Source organism: Mobula hypostoma, chromosome 5 (assembly GCF_963921235.1).
Source record: "Mobula hypostoma chromosome 5, sMobHyp1.1, whole genome shotgun sequence".
NCBI lineage: Eukaryota > Metazoa > Chordata > Chondrichthyes > Myliobatiformes > Myliobatidae > Mobula > Mobula hypostoma.
The window spans coordinates 30,480,066-30,507,685 of NC_086101.1; the positions used below are offsets into that span (position 1 = coordinate 30,480,066).

At 42.4% G+C, this 27,620-nt stretch overlaps 1 protein-coding gene across 1 annotated transcript in view; it reads left to right on the forward strand.

Moving 5' to 3' along the window:
* The first annotated feature begins 1,396 nt into the window (after nucleotides 1-1,396).
* The window catches only part of LOC134347307 (nuclear factor 7, ovary-like), an 84,747-nt gene continuing 58,523 nt past the window's right edge, over nucleotides 1,397-27,620 (forward strand). The window contains exons 1-2 of the mRNA XM_063049705.1: nucleotides 1,397-1,466; nucleotides 4,002-4,070. Coding sequence (XP_062905775.1) covers nucleotides 1,397-1,466; nucleotides 4,002-4,070 — 139 coding nt within the window. The remainder of the gene's footprint in view (nucleotides 1,467-4,001; nucleotides 4,071-27,620) is intronic.

Genomic DNA, 27,620 nt, shown 5'->3' on the forward strand with positions numbered 1-27,620 from the left:
CTGCACTATTTATTTATTGAATACTTTATTGAAATTGTACTACTGCTGCACAATTAGAGATTTCATGTAATTTCAGCAGTTGTGATAAATCAGCGTTTGCATCTTTACTTTACTTTATTGTCGCCCAACAATTGATACTAAAGCATACAATCATCACAGCGATAGTTTATTCTGCGCTTCGCGCTCCTTCGAGTACCAATCGATAGTAAATATAATAAAAAATTAAATTATAAATCATCAATAGAAAATAGAAAAGGGAAAGTAAGGTAGTGCAAAAAAAACGAGAGGCAAGTCCAGATATTTGGAGGATATGGCCCAGAGCCAGGTCAGGATCCGTTCAGCAGTCTTATTACAGTTGGAAAAAAGCTGTTCCCAAATCTGTCCGTACGAGTCTTCAAGCTACTGAGCCTTCTCCCGGAGGGAAGAGGGACGAAAAGTGTGTTGGCTGGGTGGGTCGTGTCCGTGATTATTCTGGCAGCACTGCTCCGACAGCGTACGCTATAAAGTGAGTCCAAGGACGGAAGATTGGTTTGTGTGATGTGCTGGGCTGTATTCACGATCTTCTGCAGCTTCTTCCGGTCCTGGACAGGACGACGTCCATACCAGGTTATGATGCACCTTAGAAGAATGCTTTCTACGGCGCATCTATAAAAAATAGTGAGCGTTTTAGGGGACAGGCCAAATTTCCTTAGGCTTCTCAGGAAGTAAAGGCGCTGGTGTGCCTTCTTGGTAAAGGACTCCGCTTGGTTGGACCAAGTCAGGACATTTGTGATATTGACCCTGAGTAACTTAAAGCTTCTGACCTGTTCCACTTGCGCACCACCGATGTAAGTGGGGTCGTGCGGTCAGCTACTCCTTCTGAAGTCAACAACCAATTCCTTCGTCTTGCTGACGTTGAGGGGTAGGTTATTGTCTTCGCACCATTCTACCAGGTTCTTAATTTCCTCTCTGTACTTATCTGATTTTGATCTTATACCTACCACCGCATTTTAATTATTTAAGTAGAAGGATCGCCTCATGCAGGAGACCTAAAGGGGGCTATTTTGTCCGTTATACACCTAAATATTTTTGAGCCTCACTCGTATGCGTCTATCGGAATACATCCTCAGATTCTATAAAAAGGTATCGTTGCTACGGGATATTAAAAAAAACAGATAGAAGGACATACTGCATTATAATTCTCTGTGTTTCTTTTTTCAGTGACAGTTATGATTCATTAACGATAATTAGAAGCAGCAATCGTAATCTAGCTTTCTCTGTTTCTTTAAATTACTTACTTTTCCCAATCATACTGCCCTGTTTAGGCATCACAGGGATTCTCTCGGGTATACTGTGCAAACTTAAAAAGCGAGCGACCGCCCCGTACACTGATAGGAGACGTCGCTTCTTTCGGACCATGGAACAGCCAGTGCTCATTCAGATTGAAAACGTTTACTACCCTATCCTTGCTATAGTTGGCGTTCCAGGTAAGCCGCTTATTATCATCTATCTGTTTTCCCTTTGCTGTAATTAACTGTGTCCCATTACAGTAATAATATGTTTGAAGGACGCACACCAATTATTGCCATTGAAATTCCGCACAGCATGTAACAAGAGGAAATTACTACCATCGTCCTGAGAATGAATGGCAAATAATCTAACATGCGTCAGTAACTTGGGGCGTAGTTTGAAAAGGAGGTGAGTGTCCTCTGGGACACTTTAGTCGGGATAGATTGTCTTAATTAGACTTTCATATGTTTGTAGAGGCTGCGAAATGACAATAATTGTTTCTACCTGAGAGAAATTAAAGGGCGCCTTCCGTTCGTTTAAAATGTTTTGGATGCTGCCGTATGTTGACTTACATCACTGATCTCCCGCAGAATGAACAGACTGTCCGTAGATGTTCTGCTTCAACAGTATATGATTTTACTTCCGCGTATTTATATCATTGTTGAAACAAATCTGTGAACAGTATAAAAGGAATTAAAGGATGGCCACGTCTGTTAGCTCAATAAATTGCGGTGGACAATGACGACATTGCAACTGGGCACACTTCTTGCAACAATTGTCTCTAAGACAATGCTCAGATCTGCCTCTGAAGCGAAAGAAGGTTACCCAATAAGATATTGTTAATAGCGGAACAACCGCGATATTTTACGCTCTGAATCCGCTCTGCTCAAGTCAATGTGCTGTGATCAGTTTGAAGCTTCGGACATTAATGCACCCGATACGTGGTCTAGTGGGAATCTGTCAATACAGTCAGGTCATGTACTGCAAGATTTGTTATCTAGTTGTCCGTGGATCAGTACAGTTTTTGTTTTTCTTGAACCCCACGCGCATCGTCTAAACTACGGAATGAAATAGGGTTGGAAGTCAAATAATCCACTCAATGTCTTGCAAGAGCAGTCAGAATAATTTGCTCCTACATAGATGAATGTTAGCAAACATAACGTCCTTTCTTTTCTGCAGCTAATATATTGGCCATCGTCATTCTCTCCCGGGGAAAGTGTGGCCTCTCCAAATGCATCACCCGTTATATGATATCCATGGCTATAGCTGATTTATTAGTACTGCTGATTGAGGTAATTCTCTATGAGATTAAAGATGGTTATTTCCCAAATTCATTTCTGAATTTAACGCCTATTTGTAGTCTTAACTTGGCCCTCAATTTCTTTTCGATTGATTGCTCCATCTGGCTAACGGTGGCCTTCACTTTCGACCGATTTGTTACCATTTGTTGTCAGAAATTACGAGCAAGATACTGCACCGAAAAGACTGCGGCTCGAGTAGTAGCAGTGGTGTTTACTTTGAGTACATTAGAAAATATCCCAACATATTTTGCCATAGACCGTCGAGAAATAATTGACAACGTAGCTTGGTACTGTATTGTGAAATCCGAGTTCTACACCTTACCAATATGGGTAGCGTTTTGGTGGTTTGAAACTATTTTAACCCCATTTGTACCATTTCTGTTGATTGTGCTACTCAACGCTTTGACAATCAAACATATTATACAAGCAAACAGAGTGAGGAGCGGACTCCGGGGAAGTAGGAATGATGAGAGTTCCACAGATCAAGAGGTAGAGAACCGAAGGAAGTCAATCGTTCTACTACTTTCTGTATCTGGCAGTTTCATCCTGCTGTGGATGGTAAACTTCGTGAGTTTTATCAGTGTGCACTTCATAGACAGTCAATTTTTAGAAACAACATATAATGACCCTTTTACCATTGCAGAGCAATCCGGATATATGCTGCGATGTTTGAGTGCTTGCACGAACACTTTTATTTACGCCGTGTTCCAGACAAAATTTAGGGAAGAATTAAAATGTGTGATTAAGAGTCCCTGCACTTTCGTGACTAATTGAATAAATTGTTTCTAATGTCGTTTCGAAGTGATGTTCATTATTTGTATAGTATTGTATCTTTATATGCATTGTAGAAGGAGACCTCTGGAACCATCGGGTCTCGCCCGTCCGTCGGAGTAATGTCTTCAATCACATTCCTCTCTTTCTGTCCGAATATCTTATTCTTCTGCATTATTATCAATTGCTCACAAATTTACACCCTCCCTTCCCACCCATACAAGGGGCTTCAACAACTCTTAAGAAGCGTAGCATCTGGAGGAAACACACACCATCACAGGAGCAAACCCCAGGCAATTAGCTCTGCACTGCAGATTAGAACCTGGGTCGCTGGGAATCTGAGGCCGGAGCATTACTTGTTGTATAGCTAAGTGTTTTAATTCGTGAAATAACATATAGGGCATTTTGTAATCTAAGGTAAAGTGGTGATTGCCCATGCAATGTCAGTTGGATTACTGTATTCGATACAGCCGTGAAAGAAACCAAATATCTTCAACAAGAATGTAATTATCTTACTCTAACTTTTATATATATTATTATTTTATATGTACATTTTTCAATAATTTAACCCATTTCGGACAATATCTAAACATTAGAAAGATTTAAAACAAGGTAAGTTGCTACCTGGTTTGTCCAGTAACTGTTCCACATCCTTTGCAGGTTACGCCTGCAGCCGCCCTTCTTCGCAAGCTGCAGTTGAGCTGAAGCCACTGTCCGTTGTCAAAGCAGGTATGTGTGCAGTGCGGGTCAGCATAGGACCGAAGCGCCGATCCCATAACATCAAAACATTTCTTCAAAGTATAAACATTTTGAGAAGTAGTACTTGCCAATGAAGATTCATGGCATATGTTCACGGCAGACCAGCAGAGATATTCTCGCTAACTGCAGCTCAAGAACGTTTTCTATCCAAGCGAGGAGGGGAAGTTTTGCAAATTGAACAACCTAAGATTGGTTTAATAATGATTTTCATAAATTTTAATATACCAAACTGTTGATTAAATTTTAGAAACAACATAATATCATTGCAAGATATCTTAATACAATTAAATGTGAAAATCCAAAGCAAATTTATGAGCAAAGTATTATATGTCACCATAGCAACACACATCAAACAGGCAGCATCTCTAGGAAGAGGTGCAGTCGACGTTTCGGGCCGAGATCCTTCGTCAGGACTAACTGAAGGAAGAGCTAGTAAGAGATTTGAAAGTGGGAGGGGGAGGGGGAGATCCAAAATGATAGGAGAAGACAAGAGGGGGAGGGATGGAAGCCCAGAGAGAAGGAAAGGGGGGAGGGGGGGCAAACAGAGGATGGGCAAGGGGTATAGTCAGAGGTACAGAGGGAGAAAAAGGAGAGAGAGAGAAAGAATGTGTGAATATAAATAAATAACGGATGGGGTACGAGGGGGAGGTGGGGCATTAGCGGAAGTTTGAGAAGTCAATGTTCACCCAGACGGAATATAAAGTGTTGTTCCTCCAACCTGAGTGTGGCTTCATCTTTACATTGGAGGAGGCCGTGGATAGACATATCAGAATGGGAATGGGATGTGGAATTAAAATGTGTGGCCACTGGGAGATCCTGCTTTCTCTGGCGGACAGTGTGTAGGTGTTCAGCAAAACGATATCCCAGTTTGCGTCGGGTCTCGCCAATATATAGAATGCCACATTGGGAGCACCGGACGCAGTATATCACCCCAGCCGACTCACAGACGAAGTGCCGCCTCACCTGGAAGGACTGTCTGGGGCCCTGAATGGTGGTAAGGGAGGAAGTGTAAGGGCATGTGTAGCATATGTCACCATAGATTAATTTTTGTGCAGGCATTCACAGCAGAATAAAGAAATGCAATAGAATCAATGAAAAAAAACACATAAATTATAACAAACAACCAGTACACAAAGAAAGAAAATCTGTGCAAATGCAGAAAAACAGATAATATTAATAATAATGCTAATAATAAATGAGTAAATAAATGATACTGAGAATATGAAATGTAGAGTTCTTGAAAGAGGGTCCATAGGTTGTGTTAAAAATCCCAGTTAATTATGTATATTAATTGGGAATTTCAGCCTTATGTTTAGACTGACATAAACAATACGTACACCAAAAAACTGCAAAGTAAAATACAGTGGTAATTTAGTCCGTGTTTTTTTTTAAATAAATGATGGTTACATCTGTCTTCCATGACTCTGTACCATACAGAATGTTATTAGTCACACCATGGATCTTGATGTTTTCAATCTACTTTTGCTGATGATTAGTTGATGCATATGTTTGCCGCAGATCAGTTCGCTCTTGAACTTCGACTATTTTAATACAATTGCTGTTGTAATTAATTTGAAAAGAGAGAAGGGAGAGACGCCAGTAAGTCCATTGATTCTTCAGAGTATTTCGCGTTCGTGCCTTATCCCAACGACGAGCAGGTTCATTAATTGGCCACAATAAATTATCCATTCTGTGTAGGTAAATCGCAGAATGTGGGAGGAGTTGATAGGAATGTGGAGGAGCACGGAGGTGAGGCAATTATCGATAGATATAAGATTAATGGAAATGGGTATCCTGTATCAGTGCGGACAGTGGGCCAAAGGGCTTGTTTTCTTACTGTTCCTTTCGCCCAATCAGTTAGTCTCCAAATCCCTAGATTTGCAATCCTGCTTTTCTGTTTTGCTTAGTGCAGCAAGTGCGCTGTGCAAATCTTTCCTGTTAGCTATTTAGCCTTGGTGATAGCGACATGTAGAAAATAGCACTGTAGATTCCAACAGGGTGCCTACAAAAAGTACAGCTCCGACTATGTTTGACGAGGACGATGGTTAGCGAGTCTCTGAGTCATAGCGTTGTAAAACACAGAAGGTGCCTTTCAGCCCACCATCTCCATGGCAGCACTTCTGCCCGCTTGCACATCTCATTTGTTCACATCAGAGCAACATCCTTCCATGCATTGACTATTTAAGTGTTTAATCATAAAAACTCTTTAACATATTAAATGCAGTTGGTTCCGCTACCTCTTTCGGAGGTAGGTTCCAGACATCATCCACTCTCTGTGTAGTAAGCCCAACTTCCCACGTTGTGACCCTCTTAGAAGTCCCTCCTCCATGTCCTTTACTGTCTAACAATCTAGGGAAGGAAACGTACGATATTATTGAAGATTGTGGAATGAAAATTCCCAATTATCTTTGGAAGACTTTATTTTTGTCCTAAAAGTCATAAATCAGTATAATGCGTGGTGGGTTATATGGCGATCACATGACTGGGAAATCTCTTCATAGTCAGACAAATCGCTGGATCATAGTGGCACCTTTCCTCATCTCCGCTATTAATTGGGACTGTATTAGTTTGAAATGCACAGAGAAGGGAAGAATAATAAATCTGCACTGAGGAGGGTTTGTGCCAGTAGGTAGTCAGTAAAGAGAAATTGCATGCCGAAAACTAATATCAAGGAATATGGAGTGCCAGCTAGGGAGAGTTTCGTAGAAGTAGAGCATATCACTCTGAGTCATTGCGTAAATACACAGCGGTTTAAAATGGCTTCACTGAAGTTGGGGACAGATTTCTGGTAGTTCATAAAGCAAATATTATGACTAAATTCTTTATTCGTAATACTTTTTTTGTGGTAAACTATCCCTGGAAACAATGAAGGGGCGAGCGAAATCGAGGCTGAATCGAGGGTCGAGGCGGGCCGGTGTGATTCAAAGTCGGCGCCAGATCGAGGCCTTTTGCAGAAGTAGTCGTAGCGAGTTCAGGACATGTTTGACACCGAGTCGGAGGTGGAGTTGGAGCGAGCAAATCGGAAAAGATTCTGTCTGTCTGTCTGTCTGTCTGTCTCTCTCTCTCTCTCACTCACTCTCTCTCTCTCCATCTCTCTTTCTCTTTCTCTCTCTTTCTCTTAGATTAGATTAGATTATGAGGACACACAGTCCTCTTTTATTGTCATTTCGTAATGCATGCATTAAGAAATGACACAATGTTTCTCCAGAATGATATCACAGAAACACATGACAAACCGACTGAAAACCTAACAAAAACCACATAATTATAACACATAGTTATAACAGTGCAAAACAACACCGTAATTTGATAAAGAACGGACCATGGCACGGTAAAAAGTCTCAAAGTCTCTCGAAAGTCCCATCATCTCACGCAGACGGTGAACCTCCAGCGCCGCAAACTTGCCGATGTAGCATCCTGGAAGCATCCAACCACAGGCCGACTCCGAGCCCGTCCGAAAACTCCGAGTCTCCGACCAGCTCTCCGACACCGAGCACCGAGCACCATCTCTGCCGAGCGCTTCAACCCCGGCCCCGGCAATAGGCAATGGGCAATTGGCAAAGCCGAGGATGTGGGGCCTTCCCCTCCGGAGATTCTCGATCGCACAGTAGCAGTGGCAGCGAAGCGGGCATTTCAGAAGTTTCTCCAGGTGTTCCTCCGTGCTTCTCACGGCTGTCTCCATCAAATCAGGATTGTGCACGGCCCCTAGTTAACACATATATGATATCATTCGGAACGGCCGCGCGTGCTGTGTCGCGCCGCAATCTTCTCCTCCCTCTTCCTGCCCATTTGGGAGTTGGTCGTTTTTTATTAAATTGGGTTCTTTCGGTTTGCTTGCTTTATGGCTGCCTGTAAGAATACGAATCTCAACGTGGCATAATCTATACATACTTTGATAATAAATATACTTGGAACTTTCAAATTTCAATTTTAAACGTCCACATCTGATAAGTTTCTCAAAGCAGAACTAGCTGGAAGTCAGTATCAACATATTGATCTGAAGTTGAAAGATAACATCCTTCGGGAACTTTTTATTGGCAGCAGAAATTATAAATTTAATTAAAGAAATAAGAGGTTATTTGTAAGATGAAAGAAGCTGAAAAACAGGCAACATCTTTTGGGAATATAAAGGAACCAGGAAAGAACTGAAACAGGGAATCATGGCGATTAAGAGCCAGGAAATTTCTTTGGAAATTTAAGGAAACTATCAAAGCATTAATATATTTATTATAAGCAATAAAATACTAGCGGTAGGGAATTTCAATCAAGAGTAAAGAAAGTGCGTTATCACTGGAAAAGTGCCCGAAGACTGTCGATGCTCACCAAGAAGAACATCTTAAATGATAGTAAGACCAGAGAAGGTTGTGTTCTCTGCATTGTTGATAGCAGGAAGGAGAAAGTACTGCGTCTCTCAGGAACCATAATGTGCATAGGTCCTCGGGACATTATGGGATCAGTCCAAGGATAGCGACGGAGGAAAGTCAGGACAATACTGGGCCTTGGCAGAATACTGCTCTTTGGAATAGTTTCCAGTGTCAAGATACAAACGTAAGGTTCATGAGTCTGTCGATCTCGCTTTTCTCTTGTGTTATTTTTCATTAAGACACCTGCTTCCCCTTCTTTCTGGTAAATCAACCGAGTTTAACAAAGGTGTAGAGACCGCATGGTGATGTGCGCATGCGCCGGTCGTGCATGCAGCTTGTTACAGTCGCTCTGTCAAGATTCTTACTTTTTAAACTTTTTAACTTAGGTTATTTGTTGTTGTTTTTTTTTCTCTCACGGTAGCACGTTGAAGCTGCACTCTCTCTAACATGCTGATGGAGAGAGTTTTATTTGGGTTTTTAGTGCTGGAAATAGTTACATTCAGACACGTCTCATTAGCGCGGCAGCAGGATGGCCGCATTGTTTATTCCAGGGACCAGCTGACTGCGCTTATGCCGGCCGGTTTAGCGAACAGGGCAGCGGACACCCCGGCTGAAATCTGGAGGAAAACACACAGAGGATGCAGAGGGGGATCAAAAAGGCGAGTGAGGAGGACCGGGTCGAGACAACAGAAGCTTATGGAGAAGAGAAGTTATAAGCCGTGTCTCCCCTTTCTCATCATGGGCAATGTGAGATCGCTGGGTAATAAAATGGATGAATTGACAGCGCTTGTCAGGAGTCAGAGGACGTTTCGGGAGAGCAATGTCATGTGTTTTACTGAAACGTGGCTGCACGAGGGCATACCCGATCAGAGCGTTTCCACAGAGGGCTTCCAGACCGTGCGAACTGACCGGAATTGCACTGAGAGCGGTAAGCGCAAAGGAGGGGGCTGGCGGTTCTGGTAAATAACAGATGGTGCACTCCTGGTCATATTACGATCAAGGAACGTATTTGTAACCCGGATATTGATTTTTTTTGCTGTTGGACTCCGGCCATATTATTTGCCAAGGGAAATCTCGCATGCAATTGTGGTTGTTTTGTACATCCTTCCCTCTGCCAACCCAACGTCGGCGTGTAACATCATTTACACCATCATAGCCAGATTACAAACCCAGCACCCGAGTGCCCTCATTACCACCTCGGGTGATTTCAAGCATGTTACCATGGCTAGAACACTGCCCAACTTCACGCAGTATGTGAGCTGTACAACCAGAGGGGAGAGGACTCTGGATTTGATGTACGCTAACGTTAAGGATGCATACAGCTCCTCTCCCCTCCCCCCACTGGGAAGGTCAGATCACAACCTGGTGCATCTAAAACCCTGCTACGTGCCTCTGGTGAAGAGTAAACCTGCAACCTCGAGGACAGTGAGGAAATGGTCGGAGGAGGCTTACGAGGCGCTCCAGGGTTGTTTTGAGGTGACAGACTGGCAGGCACTCTGTGAGACACATGGAGAGGATATTGATCGGCTCACAGACTGCATCACTGATTACATCAACTTCTGTGTGGACTGTAATGTTCCGACAAGAACTGTCCTTTGTTATTCAAATAACAAACTATGGGTAACAAAGGACATTAAGGACATCCTGAACGCTAAAAAGAAGGCGTTTAGAGATGGAAATAGGGAGGAGCTGAGGGCAATACAGAAGGACCTGAAAACCAGGATCAGGGAGGCTAAGGACAGGTACAGGAGGAAGATTGAGTGGAAACTTCAGCAGAACAACATGAGAGAGGTCTGGAGTGGGATGAGGACCATCACTGAGTTCCGTCATACTAGCAACAGAGGAGCTGAAGGCAGTGTGGACAGGGTCAACGAACTTAACCTGTTCTTTAACAGATTTGACATTGTGGCCCCTGCCCATCCCCCACATGAGTCATCTGTTGTCGACCCCCAGACAACACATATTCCACTCTCCCCTCCTACCCCTCCTCACAGTCCCCCACCCTGCTCTCATGACTATATCGCTTCCCCACACGAAACCACCACAGAGGGCTTCACAGCTGAACAGGTGAGAGGACAGCTGAAACATCTCAACCCAAGCAAGGCTGCAGGACCAGATGGTGCCAGTACCAGGGTGCTCAAAGCCTGTGCCCCTCAGCTATGTGGAGTACTTCACCATGTCTTCAACCTGAGCCTGAGGCTCCGGAGGGTTCCTGTATTGTGGAAGACGTCCTGCCTCATCCCTGTGCCAAAGGTGCTGCGCCCCAGCGGCCTCAAAGACTACAGACCGGTGGCATTGACCTCCCACATCATGAAGACCCTGGAGAGATTTGCTCTGGAGCTGCTCCAGCTTATGGTCAGGCCACACTTAGATCCCCTCCAGTTCGCCTACCAGCCCCGACTAGGAATTGAGGATGCCATCGTCTACCTGCTGGATTGTGTCTACGCCCACCTGGACAAGCCAGCGAGCACTGTGAGGGTCATGTTTTTTGAATTCTCCAGTGCGTTCAACACCATCCGCCCTGTTCTGCTGGGGGAGAAACTGACAGTGATGCAGGTGGATGCTTCCCTGGTGTAATGGATTCTTGATTCCCTGACTGGCAAACCACAGTACGTGTGCTTGCAACACTGTGTGTCCGACAGAGTGATCAGCAGCACTGGGGCTCCACAGGGGACTGTCTTGTCTCCCTTTCTCTTCACGATTTGCACCTCGGACTTCAACTACTGCACAGAGTCTTGTCATCTTCAGAAGTTTTCTGATGTCTCTGCCATAGTTGGATGCATCAGCAAGGGAGATGAGGCTGAATACAGGGCTACGGTAGAAAACTTTGTCACATGGTGTAAGCAGAATTATCTGCAGCTTAATGTGAAAAAAGCTAAGGAGCTGGTGGTAGACCTGAGGAGAGCTGAAGTACTGGTGACCCCTGTTTCCATCCAGGTGGTCAGTGTGGACATGGTGGAGGATTACAAATACCTGGGGATATGAATTGACAATAAACTGGACTGGTCAAAGAACACTGAGGCTGTCTACAAGAAGGGTCAGAGCTGTCTCTATTTCCTGAGGAGACTGAGGACCTTTAACAGCTGCCGGACGATCCTGAGGATGTTCTATGAGTCTGTGGTGGCCAGTGCTATCATGTTTGCTGTTCTGTGCTGGGGCAGCAGGCTGAGGGTAGCAGACATCAAAAGAATCAACAAACTCATTCGTAAGGCCAGTGATTCTATGGGGATGGAACTGGACTCTCTGACGGTGGTGTCTGAAAAGAGGAAGCTGTCCAAGTTGCATGCCATCTTGTTCAATGTGTCCCATCCACTACATAATGTTCTGGTTGGGCACAGGAGTACGTTCAGCCAGAGACTCATTCTACCGAGATGCAACACAGAGCATCATAGGAAGTCATTCCTGCCTGTGGCCATCAATCTTTACAACTCCTCCCTTGGAGGGTCAGACACCCTGAGCCAACAGGCTGGTCCTGGACTTATTTCCTGGCATAATTTACATACTACTATTTAACTATTTGTGGTTTTATTACTATTTAATTATTTATGGTGCAACTGTAATGAAAACCAATTTCTGCAGGGATCAATAAAGTATGTCTATGACAATGCACAGCCGCAGCAATGTGCTGTTCTGTTTTTTTCTCTTCTTTGCAGATGCCAGCAACAAGATCAGTGGAAATGCACCCTTATTCTGTCATTGAGGAAAAATGATGAGGACAATGGTGTGGATAAATGGTGAGGTATCAACAGCAGAATCAGTAGTTGGAAAACAGATGCCTTGGAGGAAAACATTTCAGAGAACCAGGAGAACACCCAGGAATTCTTACAGGAAACAGGGTAATCAGAATGGCTCTTTCTGTATTGCTTGAATCGTTGACATGGTTCAGAGTTTTTGGGGCGCTGACAGAATTGTGTAATATGACATATATCTCTGTGCCCTGTTGGTGCGTTGCATCTCCTTCAACAGATCCTTCAAACTACTCAATCAATTCAGTCAGTCTGGATTGGTAACAACATTTCCTCTGTGATCTCCATCAGCACAATTGCAACACAAGGCCATGTGCTTAGACCCCTTCTCTGCTCGCTTGACATGTAAGACTGCGTTTCTAAGCAGTGGTCCAAAGCATGATTCATGTTTGCTGATGACACCACTGTCACAGGCCCAATCAAACGTGGTGAAGAACAGAATAGAGGAGGGAGACTGAATATCTGGCTGAGTGGTACCACAACAACAACCTCTTACTCAATCTCAGCAACTCAAAAGATCTGATTATTGACTTCAAGAGGATGAAACCAAAGGTCCATCAGCCGGTCATCATCGGAGCACCAGGGGCGGAGAAGGTCAACAACTGTAAATTGAGAAGATTCGGCATCACATCTGAAGCTTTGACAAACTTCCTAAGATGTGTAGTGCAGAGTATATTGACAGGCTGCATCACAGCCTGGTATGGAAACATCAATGCCCTTGCTTGGAATATCCTACAAAATGTAATAGATAAGGCCCTGGCCATCACAGGTAAAACCCCTTCCACGCCAAACAGCAGCCCCCACCACCCGCAACCACTATCACCACCACTGAGCATATCTACATGATGTATTGTCGCAGGAATGTAACATCCATCATCCTGGAGCCCCACCACCCAGGCCATGCTCTCTTCTCGCGATTGCCATCAGGAAGCAGGTACATGAGCATTAAGACTCGCACCGTTACATTAAAGAACAGTTTACTGGAATGGGAATAACTTCACTCAACTTCATTTGACCCATCCTTTAAATTTTTGCATAACTTTCAAGGACTGTACATCGCATATTCTCGTAACTTGTTGCATTATTATTATTATTATTATTTATTTTTGTATTTGCACAGTTTCCTATTTCCCAAATTCAGTTCTGATCTTAATTCCTATATTTAGTCTTAACTTAGTTTTCAATTTCTTTTCGATTTATTGCTCCAGCTGGCTAACGGTTGTCTTCACCTTCACCTGCCAGAAGTTATGAGCAAAGTACTGCACCGTCAAAAATGCGGTTTCGGTGATAGCAGTGGTATTTACCTTAAGAACTTTACAGAATAGCCCCACATATCTTGCCATAGATCCTCGAAAAATCATTAGGTTGAAACCATACTGTCAAACCAAAGTTTCAAACCTTACCAATGTAGACAGAATTTAGCTAGGTTGAAACCGTTTTATCCTCATTTGTACTATTTCTGTTGATCTTGCTACTCAACGTTCTGGCAATCAAGCATATTATAGAAGTTAATAGTGCAAACAGCGGGCTCCAAGTGAGCAAGGATAATAAGAGTCCTCCAGACCATGAGGTCAACAGGCAGCTTCATCCCGCTCTGGATGATAAATTTCGGGAGTTTGATTAGTGTGCACGTTTTAGATAGTCAATTCTTAGAAACAAATTGCAATAACGTTGTTTACCATTACAGAGTACTCTGGATATATGCTAAAGTGTCTGAGTTCTTCAATGAACACATTTATTTATGCAGTGTTCCAGTCAAAATTCAAGGAGAAATTAAATCATGTGATTAAATCCCTTTCGTTATAGTGGCTAATTCAATAAAGTCCTTTATTACCTCGGTGTAATTAAAGTACGTTCAAAATGATGATGTGTATTTGCATGATATTTTATCTTTTTCTCCATGTTCGGAGGAAGCTATACTAGCCCTCGAGTCTAGACTGCTTTTTAGAATAATCGCCTCAATATCAATTCCCTTTTATGTTCCTGTTGCATGGAGCAACTGAGGAGAACGCAAGTGCTGGAGACAGGCACGAAGATTGAGTTGGGACGCTTGCGCAGACGTGAATGTTGAACAACAAACAGGAGGAATCTTGGCACGGAGCTCTGATATGGAGTCTTGACATGGAAACGGGACTTTCATGGAATATTTTGAAACTGGAGCTGAATTTAGAATCGACGGCTCTAAGCGGCCGGGAAACAAAGTTATCAACGCGAATAGACTAACGAACTGGCGACCAGTGGTTGTGATGCCAGGGTTCTTGTACTGCAGTTCTTGATGGAGACCAGGTGTGCTGATATCAAGCGAATTAGCAGTAAATGGGAAATTATCGATTGGAATTGAAGGCATAATCAAAGGAGATTAGGGACAAAATAGGGGTTTAGCAATCAGGACCATGACAATCCATCTAGCTGTTCTTCCACATGCCATCCAATTGCCTAGTAATTCTGTGCTGCCCATCCACGCAAGTAGCAATTCACAGCGATGAATTAATCTCCCAACCACAAAGCGTTGGCTTGTGGACAGAAACCGGGGCAGTTCTAGGAAACATAGGCAATTACAGGGATAAATGTAAACTTCAATCTCAGCTCCACGGTGTAGAATTGAACCTGGATCACTGGAACTTTAAGACTGTAGCATTAACTATACCTCGCTTTGTAGCCAAATAATATAGATTTATAGAACTATACCTATTGTAGCCTATTGTGAAGTGGCGACCAGCCAGATCTATACTTTGCTGGAGTATTTGGTGTGATTTTGAATGAATCCAAACACCTTCACTAAAAAGGAAAATTTATCTTATTTTTTTCTTGTTGGTGTTTTTATATATTTTACTTCATATCTGCATTTAATAATTAACGATAATTTTAATCTGTTTTCAGCATATATATAATTATCAGGAATATTTAAAACATATGAAGTTGTTATCGGTGTTATCCATCAAATGTTACTCATCCTGTATGCCTTTCATCACCTGCAGCCAGTCCGCTAACAACGCTTGCTAATGATTTTCACAAATTCTACTGATAACAGCTTGATTAAATTTTATAAACAGCGTATTGCCGATGGCAGTTATTTTAATATAATAGGTGTATTTATTGGGAAGTCATTGTATGCTCTTAGTCTTTCCATAGCTCTTGCTTTCTTACAGCGACTTCTACTGCTACTGGACCAATACATCTGTTTGATGCAGCTCCCATTTTGCTCTAAACTGTGGCTATTTTTAAGTACAATTGGTACTACAATGTAGTTTGAAGGTAAGGGAAGAGCCCCTTCTTCACAGCACCAGAGACATGGTTTCAAGCCGGATCTGGAGTAGGGTCCTCACAGAGCATCCCGTCCTCCTTGTATCCTCCGAGTATTCACCTTTTTTCTGTCATATACTAATGAAGAGCAAGCTGGCAAATTAATTTGACACAGACAGTTATTGTTTCTCTGTACGCAAGATCTAAAATTTTGGCAGAGTTGGCAGAAATGTCGAGTTCTTCAGCCAAACCCTCACCTGTCGAATCGTGTCCACATAACGATAGTATCCGCCCAGTAGTCTTGCCAATATAGCAAATATTCACTAATTTGTTACATTCAAGACTGTGTTTGATAGGTTCTTGATTATTAACGGTGATAAAAGTTACGGGGGAAGGCAGGAGAATGCGCCTGAGAGGGATAATAAATCAGCTGTGATGGCACGACGGAGCAGATTCTGTGGGCCTAATAGTCTAATTCTAATGTTTAATTGGCTTAGCATGGTCAAGTGCCTGTTCAAATACCTTATAAACATATTAATTATCGGTCATTGCCAGCTATCCTGGAAACAGGTTCCTGATATCACCCAATCTCTCTCTAACAACAAGTAGCCATTAGAAGTACTTCCTCTAACCTTAAACTTTGCCCCATACTTCATAACAATTGAATTGTGGGAGTGCAACATACGAATCATGGTTAGAAACAGTGGCGGGCAAATTAGCGATAATTATAGTAAGATATGTTTGTCCTAAAAGTAATAAAACAGGATAAAAACTTTGCGGGTTGTGTGGTTATCTCATTAATGTGGTGGTCTCTTCGTAGTCAACGGCAGATAAGCAGGAAACTTACTGGATAATAGTGCTGGAGTCAGGATCAAAGGACAATTAGTTAGAATTAGCTTTAAAATTGATTAGAATTCATAACGAGAATTTATATATGAAGATAAAACATAATATCAGCCAACTTCATGAACGGCAGGTGGAAGGCAATAACTAAAGTTTAACCAAAAGCAAAGAGAGAATAATTGTAAAATGGAAAATGATAATGCCGTGGATAATAGTATATGAAAGAAGAAGACATGGACTGAAACTAGGAATCAGGATGGCTACAACAACCGTGAGATGTCTTTTTCCATTTATATATTTGTGGTAAACAAAAAGGTAGCGGGTGGTAGGGGAGTTCAACATAGGCAAAAAAAAAGTAATTCATAACTTCGCGGGTGGCAGAATAGGAAATCAGTACACACCCAGGAAAAAAAAACATGAACTACCGTAAGATCAGGGAGGTGTGTTTTCAATGCCACGTTGACAGTAGGAAAGAGTAGGTGCTGCATCTTTCACGAATATGGATAGGTCTTCGAGGCATGATAGAATCATTCCAAGGATGGAGAGGGAGATAAGGCAGGATATTGCTGAGCCTTAGATGAGAACAGCAATTCCAATGTCAGCCTACCAATCTAAGGTTTGATTTTGGTTGTTTCTGAATAAGGCAAATACATTAACAATTTCCAGATCTCTAGAACAGCTGCAGCTATTTACGTATTCCAAAGTCTGGAGCTCTTCATTGTGCTAAAGGAGTATATCCAGTTGAGCTGAACCTGTAGAGGTATTGGCTTCCTCTTCAGGAGTGAAAAGATACGAATTACATCTGCTGCGATTTTATTGGATATTTCACTGAGGTGGAGAACCGTTGGTGTGTAGGACTGAGGTACACATTGAGAAAGTGGCTAACGGTGGCTTACTTTCACCTTAGATTGATTTGTCGTATCTGTTGTCAGAGGGAATGAGTGTAAAACTACACCCAAAAAATCTGCGACTTGGTTGAGAGCAGCGTTGTGTATGTGCTTTAGAAAGTATGCCAACATAGTTTGCTAGAGCCCCTCGAGAAATCTCTGACCACACAGCTTGGTACTGTATAGTGCAAACAACTCCTTACCACTAATAATAGCTTTTCAGTGCGTGAGGCCATTTGACTCCATTTGAATCATATTTCTTGATCATGTTGCTCAATACCCTGACAATTAGGCATATTGTGCACGGCAAAAGAGTGAAAAGCAGAATCCGAGAGGGCAAAATTGATGCGAGATCCACAGATCAAGAGGTAGAGAACCAAAGGAGGTGAACTGTTCTATTACTCGCTGCCTCTGTCAGTTTCATTGTGCTCTAGATTGTTATATTCATGTTCTTCATTTCTGTACACTTCAGAAAAGGCCAGCTTGTAGCAACAAATTATATTGACCCATGCAAGGCTGTTGCCTGGATTGGGGAGCATGCCTTATGAAAACAGGTTGAGTGAACTTGACCTTTTCTCCTCGGAGTGACGGAGGATGAGAGGTGACCTGATAGAGGTGTGTAAGATGATGAGAGGCATTGATCGTGTGAATAATCAGAGGCTTTTTCCGAGGGCTGAAATGGCTAGCACGAGAGGGCACAGTTTTAGCTGCTTTGAATTAGGTACAGAGGAGATATCAGGGGTAAGTTTTTTTTTTATGCAGAGAGTGGTAGAGTGCTTGGAATGGGTTGCCGGCGACGGTGGTGGAGGCGAATATCATAGGGTCTTTCAAGAGACTCCTGGATAGGTACCTGGACCTCAGAAAAATAGAGTGACATAGGTAACCCGAGGTAATTTCAAAACTAAGTACTTGTTTAACACAGCATTATGGGCCGTAGGCTTTCTATGTTTCTATGCTTCTCTTTACAGTTACAAATTTGTCTACATACATGCTAAGCATTTTAAGTTCCTGCACGAAATCATTTATTTATGCGATATTCCAAACAATATTCAGGAGGAAACTAAAGCATGTGATTAGGAGCACTTTTGCATTCTTCATTAATTCAGTGATGTCCCTTTTAATATCCCAGTGAAAAAAAATAATCGTTTCCAAGTTACATTCCTTAAATGCATATGTTTTTATATTTCTTCTTCAAATTAGGAAAACTCTCGACCCTTCGAGTCTAGACCTCCTGCCAAAATAATCTCTTAAATCCCATTCCCCTCCTTTTGTCACTGTAGATTATTCTACTGCATGCCTCTCAATTGCCTACTAATTAACTCACTACCCATGCACACAAGGGACAAAAGCACAGCGATCACTTCATTTACCAATCATGAATCTTTGGGTGGTGGTAGGCAAGCGGACACCTGGAAGAATACCACGAGATCACGGGGAGAAGGTGCAAGCTCCTCGCAGACGGCAGCGAAGTGCAGAATTGAACGCCGACTGTTTGAACTCTAAGGCTGCAACCTTAACTTTGCATCGCTATATAGCTGAATATATATAATTCTTTCAATGTAATATGGGGCATATTATACTCTTGGAGAAAGCAATGTCCAGCCGGGATTCTGAAATCACATTGCAGCAACTCAATGCATAAAAACCTTCAGACGTGGTCAAACGGTTCAGATGTTGTTCAGACCCAACATCAGAATGACAAAAAAATGTGATCTAAGTGATTTTGGCCGTGGAATGATTGTCAGTAACAGACAGGGTAATTTGAGTATTTCAGAAAATGTTGAAATCTTGAGGTTTACAAACACGACAGTCTCTAGACTTTACAAACAATGGTGCATAAAGCTGAAAGGAAACATCCTGTCACCGATGGTTCGATGAACCAAAAAGCTTTGGTAATAATAGAGGTCAGAGGAAAATGGACAGGCTAGTTGAAGCTAAAAGGAAGATGACGATAACTTCTTCACTTAGAAGAAGTGAGCAGGTTTATCGTCACATTTTGTACACCACACTTCCTAAGGAAACATTGGATCTTTCATAAACAAGCACTCGGCAAGGGTCAATAAAAAAAGAAATTAGGTTTAAGCGGACCTGAGTATGAATGGGCCAGTGCTGGATTGGGCAGATGAGGATTTGGCTAATAGAGGCTTCTCCGAGGAGAGGCATAGGCCGTAAGTAGATTTTTTTCCCTTTCTTATTGGACATTTAGAACAGTGGGTATGCCAAACAGAACATTGGAATCCTCCTCTTGCGGGATGTGCGAAGGCAGGGAGACCTCCGGTGTCCCTGACGACTACACCTGCAAGAAATGCGTTCAGATGTAGCTTCTAGAAGACCATGTTAAGAACTGGAAATGGATGATCTCCAGATTATTTGAGAGGCTGTAGGGTTGATAGACAGGTGGCAGTTGCACAGGAGATGCAGGACACGTTTAACTGGGTGAGCATCAAAAGGAGGGAAGAGGATAGACAGGCAGTGCAACATACCCCTGTCTCCATTCAAATGCTTTAAGTGGTTCAACTTAATATCAGAGAATGTATACAGTATACAAACTGAAATACTTACTCTTCACAAAGACATCTGCGAAACAGCAAACCCCAAAGAATAAATAATGGTGATTTCAGAAACACGAAGCCCCAATTAACAACAGGTATATCGATTTGGATACTGTTGGAGTGGAGGCTATCCTAGCAGAGGAAAGCCTCAGTGGCCAGGTGTCTAGCAATATGTATAGTTCTGCGGCTCGGAAGGGAGTGAGGGGAGAAAAGGCGGGCTATACTGATAGAGCATTCATTGGTTAGTGGAACATAAATGAGGTTTTGTACACGAGAACGAGATTCCAGGATGAGTTGTTGACTCCGGGGTGCCAGAGTCAGGGACATACTGGATCCAGTCTAATGCATTCTTAAGTGGGAGGATAAGCATCCCATCCAAAGACATGGGTAGATGGGTGACGGGGACCTGCAAAGTGAGTTCATGAATTTAGATGCTAATTTAAAGAACAGCACCTCCAGAATTGTGATCTGGGATTGCTACCCGTGTCACATGCTAGTGAGGCAAGAAGTAAGAAAATCATACAGTTTAACAAGTAACTGAGAGAGGGCTTCAAACTTTTTTTGATATTTCGGCACTCTTCAAGGGAAGGTGGAAACTAAAAAGAAGGGAAAGATTACACCTGGCAGGAACGTGTGCTAATGCTGCCCAGAGGTATACGATGGCAAAGAGAGCACCAGAACAGACAGTGGAGTGAATATGGAGAATTATGTTATTAAGTCTACATACAAAGACAGGAATCGAAAGGTCCAGAATGGTAGAACTAATACTCTGAGTTGTGTTTATATCAATACTGGGATTATTGATCTTAGAGCGTGTTTCAGTACGTGGAATTACAACACTGTGGCCATTAGTGAGACTTGTTTGCAGGAGTGCAAGACTAGGAGCTCCATGTTCTGGCGTTTAGTTGTTTTAGACTTGACAGAACTCAAAGGATTAAAGGGGGAATCGTTACATGGACAAATGTCGTGGCAGTGCTCTGCCAACTGGCTGTAGAGCTCGTCTAGTGAGGCTTATGGGTAAACTGAGGAATACGAATTATATGACCACGTTAATGGGATTATATTATACACCACCAACAGTCCGCGGTATTTAGTGGAGCAAATTTGGAGAGAGATCGCAGAGTTGCAAGAGATATAAGGTTGAGATAGTAGATGATTTTCACTTTCCAGTTATTGACTAAGACTCTCATACAGTAAAAGGGCTGCATGAGAAAGAGGTTGTCAAAGTGTTTAGGAAAGCTTCTTTTATTAGTACATAGAACTCCCAACTACAGAGAGTGTAATACCAAGTCTCCTATTAGGTAATGAGATACGACAGACAACAAAATTTATCCAATGGACACTTCGAAGCTAGTGATCATAATGCCATTAGCTTCAATGTAATTATGGGAAAGGATCGCTATGGTCCTCGGGTTCAGAGTCTAAATTGAAGAAAGGCAAATTATAATTGTATCAGAAAGGATCTTGAAAGTATGGATTGAGACATAAGAAAGAAAAGGTAAAGGGTTGGAGAGGACAGAATCTGATCAGAGAGGAGAATGGTCAATGGAAAATGGGGAAGGAGGGTACCTAGGTGGAGGTGAAAGGCAGGTGAGAAGATGTAAGAGGCCAAAGTAGGGAATAGAAGAAGAGGGAAGAGAGAGGGTGTTTTTCTTAACCACAAGAAAAAATTGATACTCATGCCATTAGGTTGGAAATGAGATGGTACTCCTCCACCCTCAGAGTGGCCTTGTTGTGGGACATGAGGAAGCCATGGATTAACATCTCCAAACGGAACTGGGAATCGAAATTAAAATGGTTGGTCACCAGGAAATTCTAGTCTTGGCGGATGGAGCAGAGGTGCACAACCCGAGTTCCCTGTTTTTGATGGGTCTCAGCAACGCAGAGGAGGCCACATTAGTAACATTGGATACAATAGACGACCCCAGCAGATTTGCAAATGAAGTGCTGCCTCACCTGGAAGGACTGTTTGGGGCTCTGAATGGAGCTGATGGAAGGGGGTGAATGGACAGCTGTAGCACTTCGTCCGTTTGCAGGGATAAGTGCCAGAAGGGAGAACAGTGGAGTCAGATGAGTGGACGGAGGGAGCAATTCCTGCGGAAAGCAAAGAGTTCGGGGGGGGGTGAGTGGTGGAGGTAAGATGTGCTTGGTGGTAGGGTCACTTTGGAGAAGGAGGGGGTTACTGAGAATGATGTGTGAATATGGAGATTCATGGGTCGGTAAGTAAAGACAAAAGTAACTGTATAGCTGTTTGGGCGACGAGAAAATGGGATGAGTGCAGATATCTGTGAAATGGAGGAGATGCCCATGAGGGAAGCACAGTGGTGTATGCAGGGCATGGCGGTATTTGAAGGAGGAAGGAAAGCCTGCTGGGCATAAGTGTGGCGGAGATGAAGGAACTGAGAAAGGGGTATAGTATTTTTACAGAAGACAGGTTTAGTAGAAGTTTAACCAAGATAAACATGAGAATAGGCAGGATTAATTTCAAAATGGCTGTAGGCAGCTTGCCTCCAGAAACGGAGAGAGAGAAATCGAGAAAGGGAGGTTGTGTCCGAAATAAACCAAGTGAATGTAAGGGCAGGGTGGAAGTTGAAATTGACGAGATCAGCATGGATGCATGAAGCAGCACCAATGCAGTCGTCAAAATAGTGAAGAACGAGCTGGGGTGCATTACCAGTGAAGGATTGGAACATGGACTGTACGTATGGATATGGACAGGTTGTTTTTTTTTCTGGAAAAGGTGTACTTTGTAAATGGGAAGCTTTCAAAGGTGAAAGTTGAGAGCTTGAGAATACAGAGTTTGTATGTTACGATCAGAATAAAAGGCAAGGATAACAGGTTAGGTAACCTTAGTTTTCCAGAGATATTGAGGCCCTGGTTAAGAAAAAGGAAGATATGAGAATCAGGTGTAGGCAGGCAGGAATAAGTGAAGGACTTGAGGTGTATAAGAAAGGCAAGAGAACACTTAAGAAGAAAATCAGGAGAACTAAGAGGATTGAGCTTGACAGAGCAGGCAAATTGAAAGAGAATCCTAAGAGCTTCTGTATCAATGATCTTTATAATACTGTGGTAAAATGGATCAGGAAATTTGCTGACGACACCAAGACTGGAGGAGTAGTGGCCAGTGAATAAGATTATTAAAGCTTTCAGCGCGATCTGGGCCCAAGGTATTTCTTATATGGAAAACTCCAACTGAGGGAGTGGGGTAGAGCAGAGGAATTTGAAATTGCAGGTCCATAATTCCATGAATGTTACGTCACAGTTAAAGAGTTAAAGAGTAAAGAAAGCTTTTTGAACGTTGACCATCATATATCAATGCATTGAGTACAAGAGTTTGGATTTTATGTCGAAATTATGCAAGACGTTGGTGACGTCTATTTTGTGGTACTGTGCCCAGTTTTGGTTAACTACCTACAGGAAAGATGTAAATAGATGTGTTCCTGTTGGCAGAAAATTGTTATAGCTGTAGAATCTTACGAAGTAACACGACTGGTTTTATTAACATTGATTGGTTTTATTTCTTGCCATTTCTGAAAATATTATCTCAAAATATTCCCTGAGTTTTAAAAGCAAACATACAGTTACAATATTATTGGGCATTGACTGACATGGAGAATAAACTCAGATAAAATCGTAATTTCATACTGAAAGAAGCCTGAATGTCTGGGCTCTTCAACACCTGCCTCGAAATTCACCGTCCATGGAACTCACTTTTCTTCCAACGTCATTGCTCTTTAATGAAATGTTGCGATGGATGCCTCTGCCTTTATATTGAATTCTCATTCCGGATTAGAAACACTAGAAAGTGAAAATTGTTCGTGCAACGCTGAAATAAGAATTTATGCCTATGCCATAATCTTGCATACATCTACAAATTGTTTTGCCTGAAGACTGCAGAAACGCAATTGTTGCAAACTTATTTATAAAATTATATGTAGAACGTTATTCCACACTGAAAGACAGCGGTGCAGCTTTACTGTCCAAATGCCTGGTGCTTGGAGATACGTGCTAAGTATCTGGAAGGTCTCGCATAATCCTGTTGTTCTTGGAGAAGTACTGTTATCAAAGATTTGTTTTAGTTCGAAAGATGTTTGGTGAGATGCACAGTAAGAATTCCTCCAAATGGATCAAAAACCTTGTCGAGGTTTGAAGACTTGCGTGTCTCAATGATCCAGAGAGTCAAGTTGTGTGGAGTCAGGGTTTTATGCTTTGGCTTTGGTACGATCACCCATGCTAAACTGGCCAATGGGCAGAGGTCAGACCGATTCTGCAGGTTGGGGGGGGGGGGCGGCGGGTGAAGGTCAACTCAGTGTAATAGCCCTAACTGGTCAATCAAAACTGATATATAAACAGCAATGAAGAATCCCTCCACATCTCTGTGCGACGGTATTCCTGAGTCTAGACCCAAGACTTGCATGACTGACAATAAACGCAGAGGAAACTACTGACACAATGAAGAAAGCCGAGGACGCTGCCAGAGATGGAAGACCTTTATTACTGCCCTAAAAGCCAAAGATGTAATGGTCAAAAGAAGAAGAAGACATAGTATACAGAAATATACCTCATATTACACAACTCTATCAGCTGGGCAAACTCTGAACTGTGTCCCAAACAATCTGGTTCATGGACACATTCAACATGAAAACACCGTTTCGGCCCACACTGCCGCCTGTAAGGACTCCAATACATTTTCCCGGAGCCTCTGAGATGGGCTGCGGGCGACGGTGGTCTTTTAAGAGGCTCTTGGATAGGCACATGGAGCTTAGAAAAATAAAGGGCTATGGGTAACCATAGGTAATTTTTAAGGTAAGGACATGTTCGACACAGCTTTGTGGGTCGAAGGGCCTGTATGGAGCAGTTGGTTTTCTATGTTTCTATGTTTTCTTTCTTACCTGAGGTCTCACTTTTCTCATAGTGGATTACACCCTGCAGTTCGACTCGTCTTTATCTGTACCACTGCACTAAGTACCTCTCCACATGGACAGATAATGGACAGACATCCACTAATTCTCACTTTCCACCCACCACCCACTCTTTCTACGGATCGGAATCTGATTCTGATCTCATACCTAGCACAATATTTTAATTATTTAAACCATTATCTCAAGAAGAAAGGGGAAATTTCTGATCCTAAAGGTCGCTATAGGTTTACGTATATACCCATAAATACTTATATGCGTCTATCAAAATATATTTCCAGATTTCCAAATTTTATTACTGCTACAGAAAATCCAAAATCATATAAATATACAGCATGTTCTGAAGTATATTTTCTTTCTTTGATTGATCGGTGCCAGTTATTAAGCAGTGATTATAATTAAGGGGCAACGATTGTGATCTGGTTTTCTTTGCTTGTTTATATGACTCACCATTCCGAAAGATTTTGCACTGATTATGCCTCACAAGCATTCTCTTCGGTACACTTTGGAAACTACAAAAGCGAGCGACCGCTTCATACGCTGCCCTGAGTCGTCGCTTCTCCGACCATGCAACAGCCGGTACTCATTCAAATAGAAAATATCTACTACCCTATCCTTGCCATAGTTGGCGTTGCAGGTAAACGGTTTACTATTATCTATCAGTCTGTCGCTGGTTTCCCTCTCCTGTTAAATGTATGTGACTTGTTACCGATCTGTTTGATAGACATGCCAATAAGTGTCATCAAAAATTCAAGCAGCATTCAACGAACGAAACCTACTTCCGTAGTCGTTATAAGAAAGAGCAATTAATTCGACGTTTCGCCGTAATATAGGGTGCAAAACCGAATTGGAAAGGGTGGACATGGTTCTATTTGAAGTATTGGTCGAGATAAATGGTCAGAATTGTGTTTTCATTGGGTTGTACATGATAGGAAAGAAGAACGAGGATAAATTTTATCATAATTATGTCTATCACGGAAAAAAAACCTCCGACTATCTGCTAACGGACAGAAGGCTCCCCAGCCCCTTTATCTTTCCCCTTACTGGTTTTTCACCTGGAACCTACCACCCTTATCCTTCCCACCCTCCCCGCACCTTCTTTATAGGGCCTTTGCCCCTTTCCTCTTCAGTCCTGACGAAGGGTTCCGGCCTGAAACGTTGACTGATCGTTTCCACGGATCCTGCCCGACCTGCTGAGTTCCTCCAGCGTGTTGTGAGTGCTGCTTTGACCCCAGCATCTGCAGAGTATTTTGTGTTTACGAGAAGGCTCAACAGATCGCACTTCCCCCCGAGAAATGAGAGACCTCCTTAGAAATTTTGCCTTAACAGTGTAATTAGACCTATTGGTGCAAATTGACATAAAGAAAACAACTGTGGCTAGCGCTGGGAAAATCATGAATAGCCGCAGCTGTTACCGCGGCAACCTTATGTCCGGATTTCCATTCATAGTCAAGATATTTCAACTGCGCACACTTCTTCAGATTTCTGTCTCAAAGCAGATAGTCTATTCAATTGAACAGAGAATCGTCAATATACCCGATACTTTGTGCAGTGGAAATCCAGTCAAACCATACCCTGCGGAATTTGGTTCATCGTTAGTGCAATGGTGAATGAAGACAACTTATTTTCGGCTTCCAATTGCATGCACGGGCTATACTAGGGAAGGAAATGCGGTTGAAATCCAAATAGTCCATTCATTGGCTTGGAGGAGCCTTCAGAATATGTTCTTTCTAAACTACTGAATGCCGGTAACTATAATTTCTTTTCCCCCCTGCAGCTAATATATTGGCAAAAATGCTTTTTTTTCGAGAACAATACGGTCTCTCCAAATGCATCGTTAGTTATATGATATCAATGGCCATAGCTGATTTACTAGTTCTGCTGATTGAGGTAATTATGTATGGCATTATAAATTGTTATTTCCGAAATTCATTCCTGAATTTCACTCCCATTTGTACACTCAGTTTGGCTCTCAGCTTCTTTTCCATTAATTGCTCCGTCTGTCTAACTGTGGCCTTCATGTCGATCGATTTGTTACGATTTGTTGTCAGAAATTACGAGTAGAATACTGCTCGGAGAAAACAGCGGCTCGAGTGATAGCAGTGGTGTTTACCTTTTGTACTTTAGAAAAGGTTCCAACATATTTTGCCATAGCCCCTGCACAAAAAATTGACAATGTCGCTTGGAACGGTATTGTGAAACCAGAGTTTTACACCTTACAAATATGGATAGCATTTTGGTGGTTTGAAACCATTTTAACCCCATTCGTACCATTTCTGTTGATCATGCTGCTCAACGCTCTGACAATCAAGCATATTGTACAAGCAATTAGAATGAGAAGCAGACTCAGGGGAAGTAGGAATGATGAGAGCTCCACAGATCAAGAGGACAAGAACAGAAGGAAGTCAATCTTTCTTTTACTCGCTGATTCTGAAAGCTTCCTGCTTTATTAGTGTAAACTTCGTAGATAGTCAATGTTTAGAAACAAATTATCATGAGCCATTTACCATACGAATGCCCTTCACTTTCAATGGATTTGTTACGATTTGCTGTCAGAAGTTACGAGTAAAATACTTCACAGAGAAAACAGCGGCGCGAGTGATAGCAGTGCTGTTCACCTTCTGCACTTTAGAAAATGTTGCATGCCATCTTAGTCAATGTTTCCCATCCACTACATAATGTACTGGGTGGGCACAGGAGTACATTCAGCCAGAGACTCATTCCACCAAGATGCAGCACTGAGCGTCATGGGAATCAAACTTTACAACTCCTCCCTTGGAGGGTCAGACATCCTGAGCCAATAAGCTGGTCCTGGACTTATTCCATAATTTACTGGCATAATTTACTTATTACTATTTACCTATTTATGGTTCTATTGCTATTTATTATTTATGGAGCAACTGTAACGAAAACCAATTTCCCCCGGGATTAATAAAGTATGACTATGACTATGACTAGGACTATGA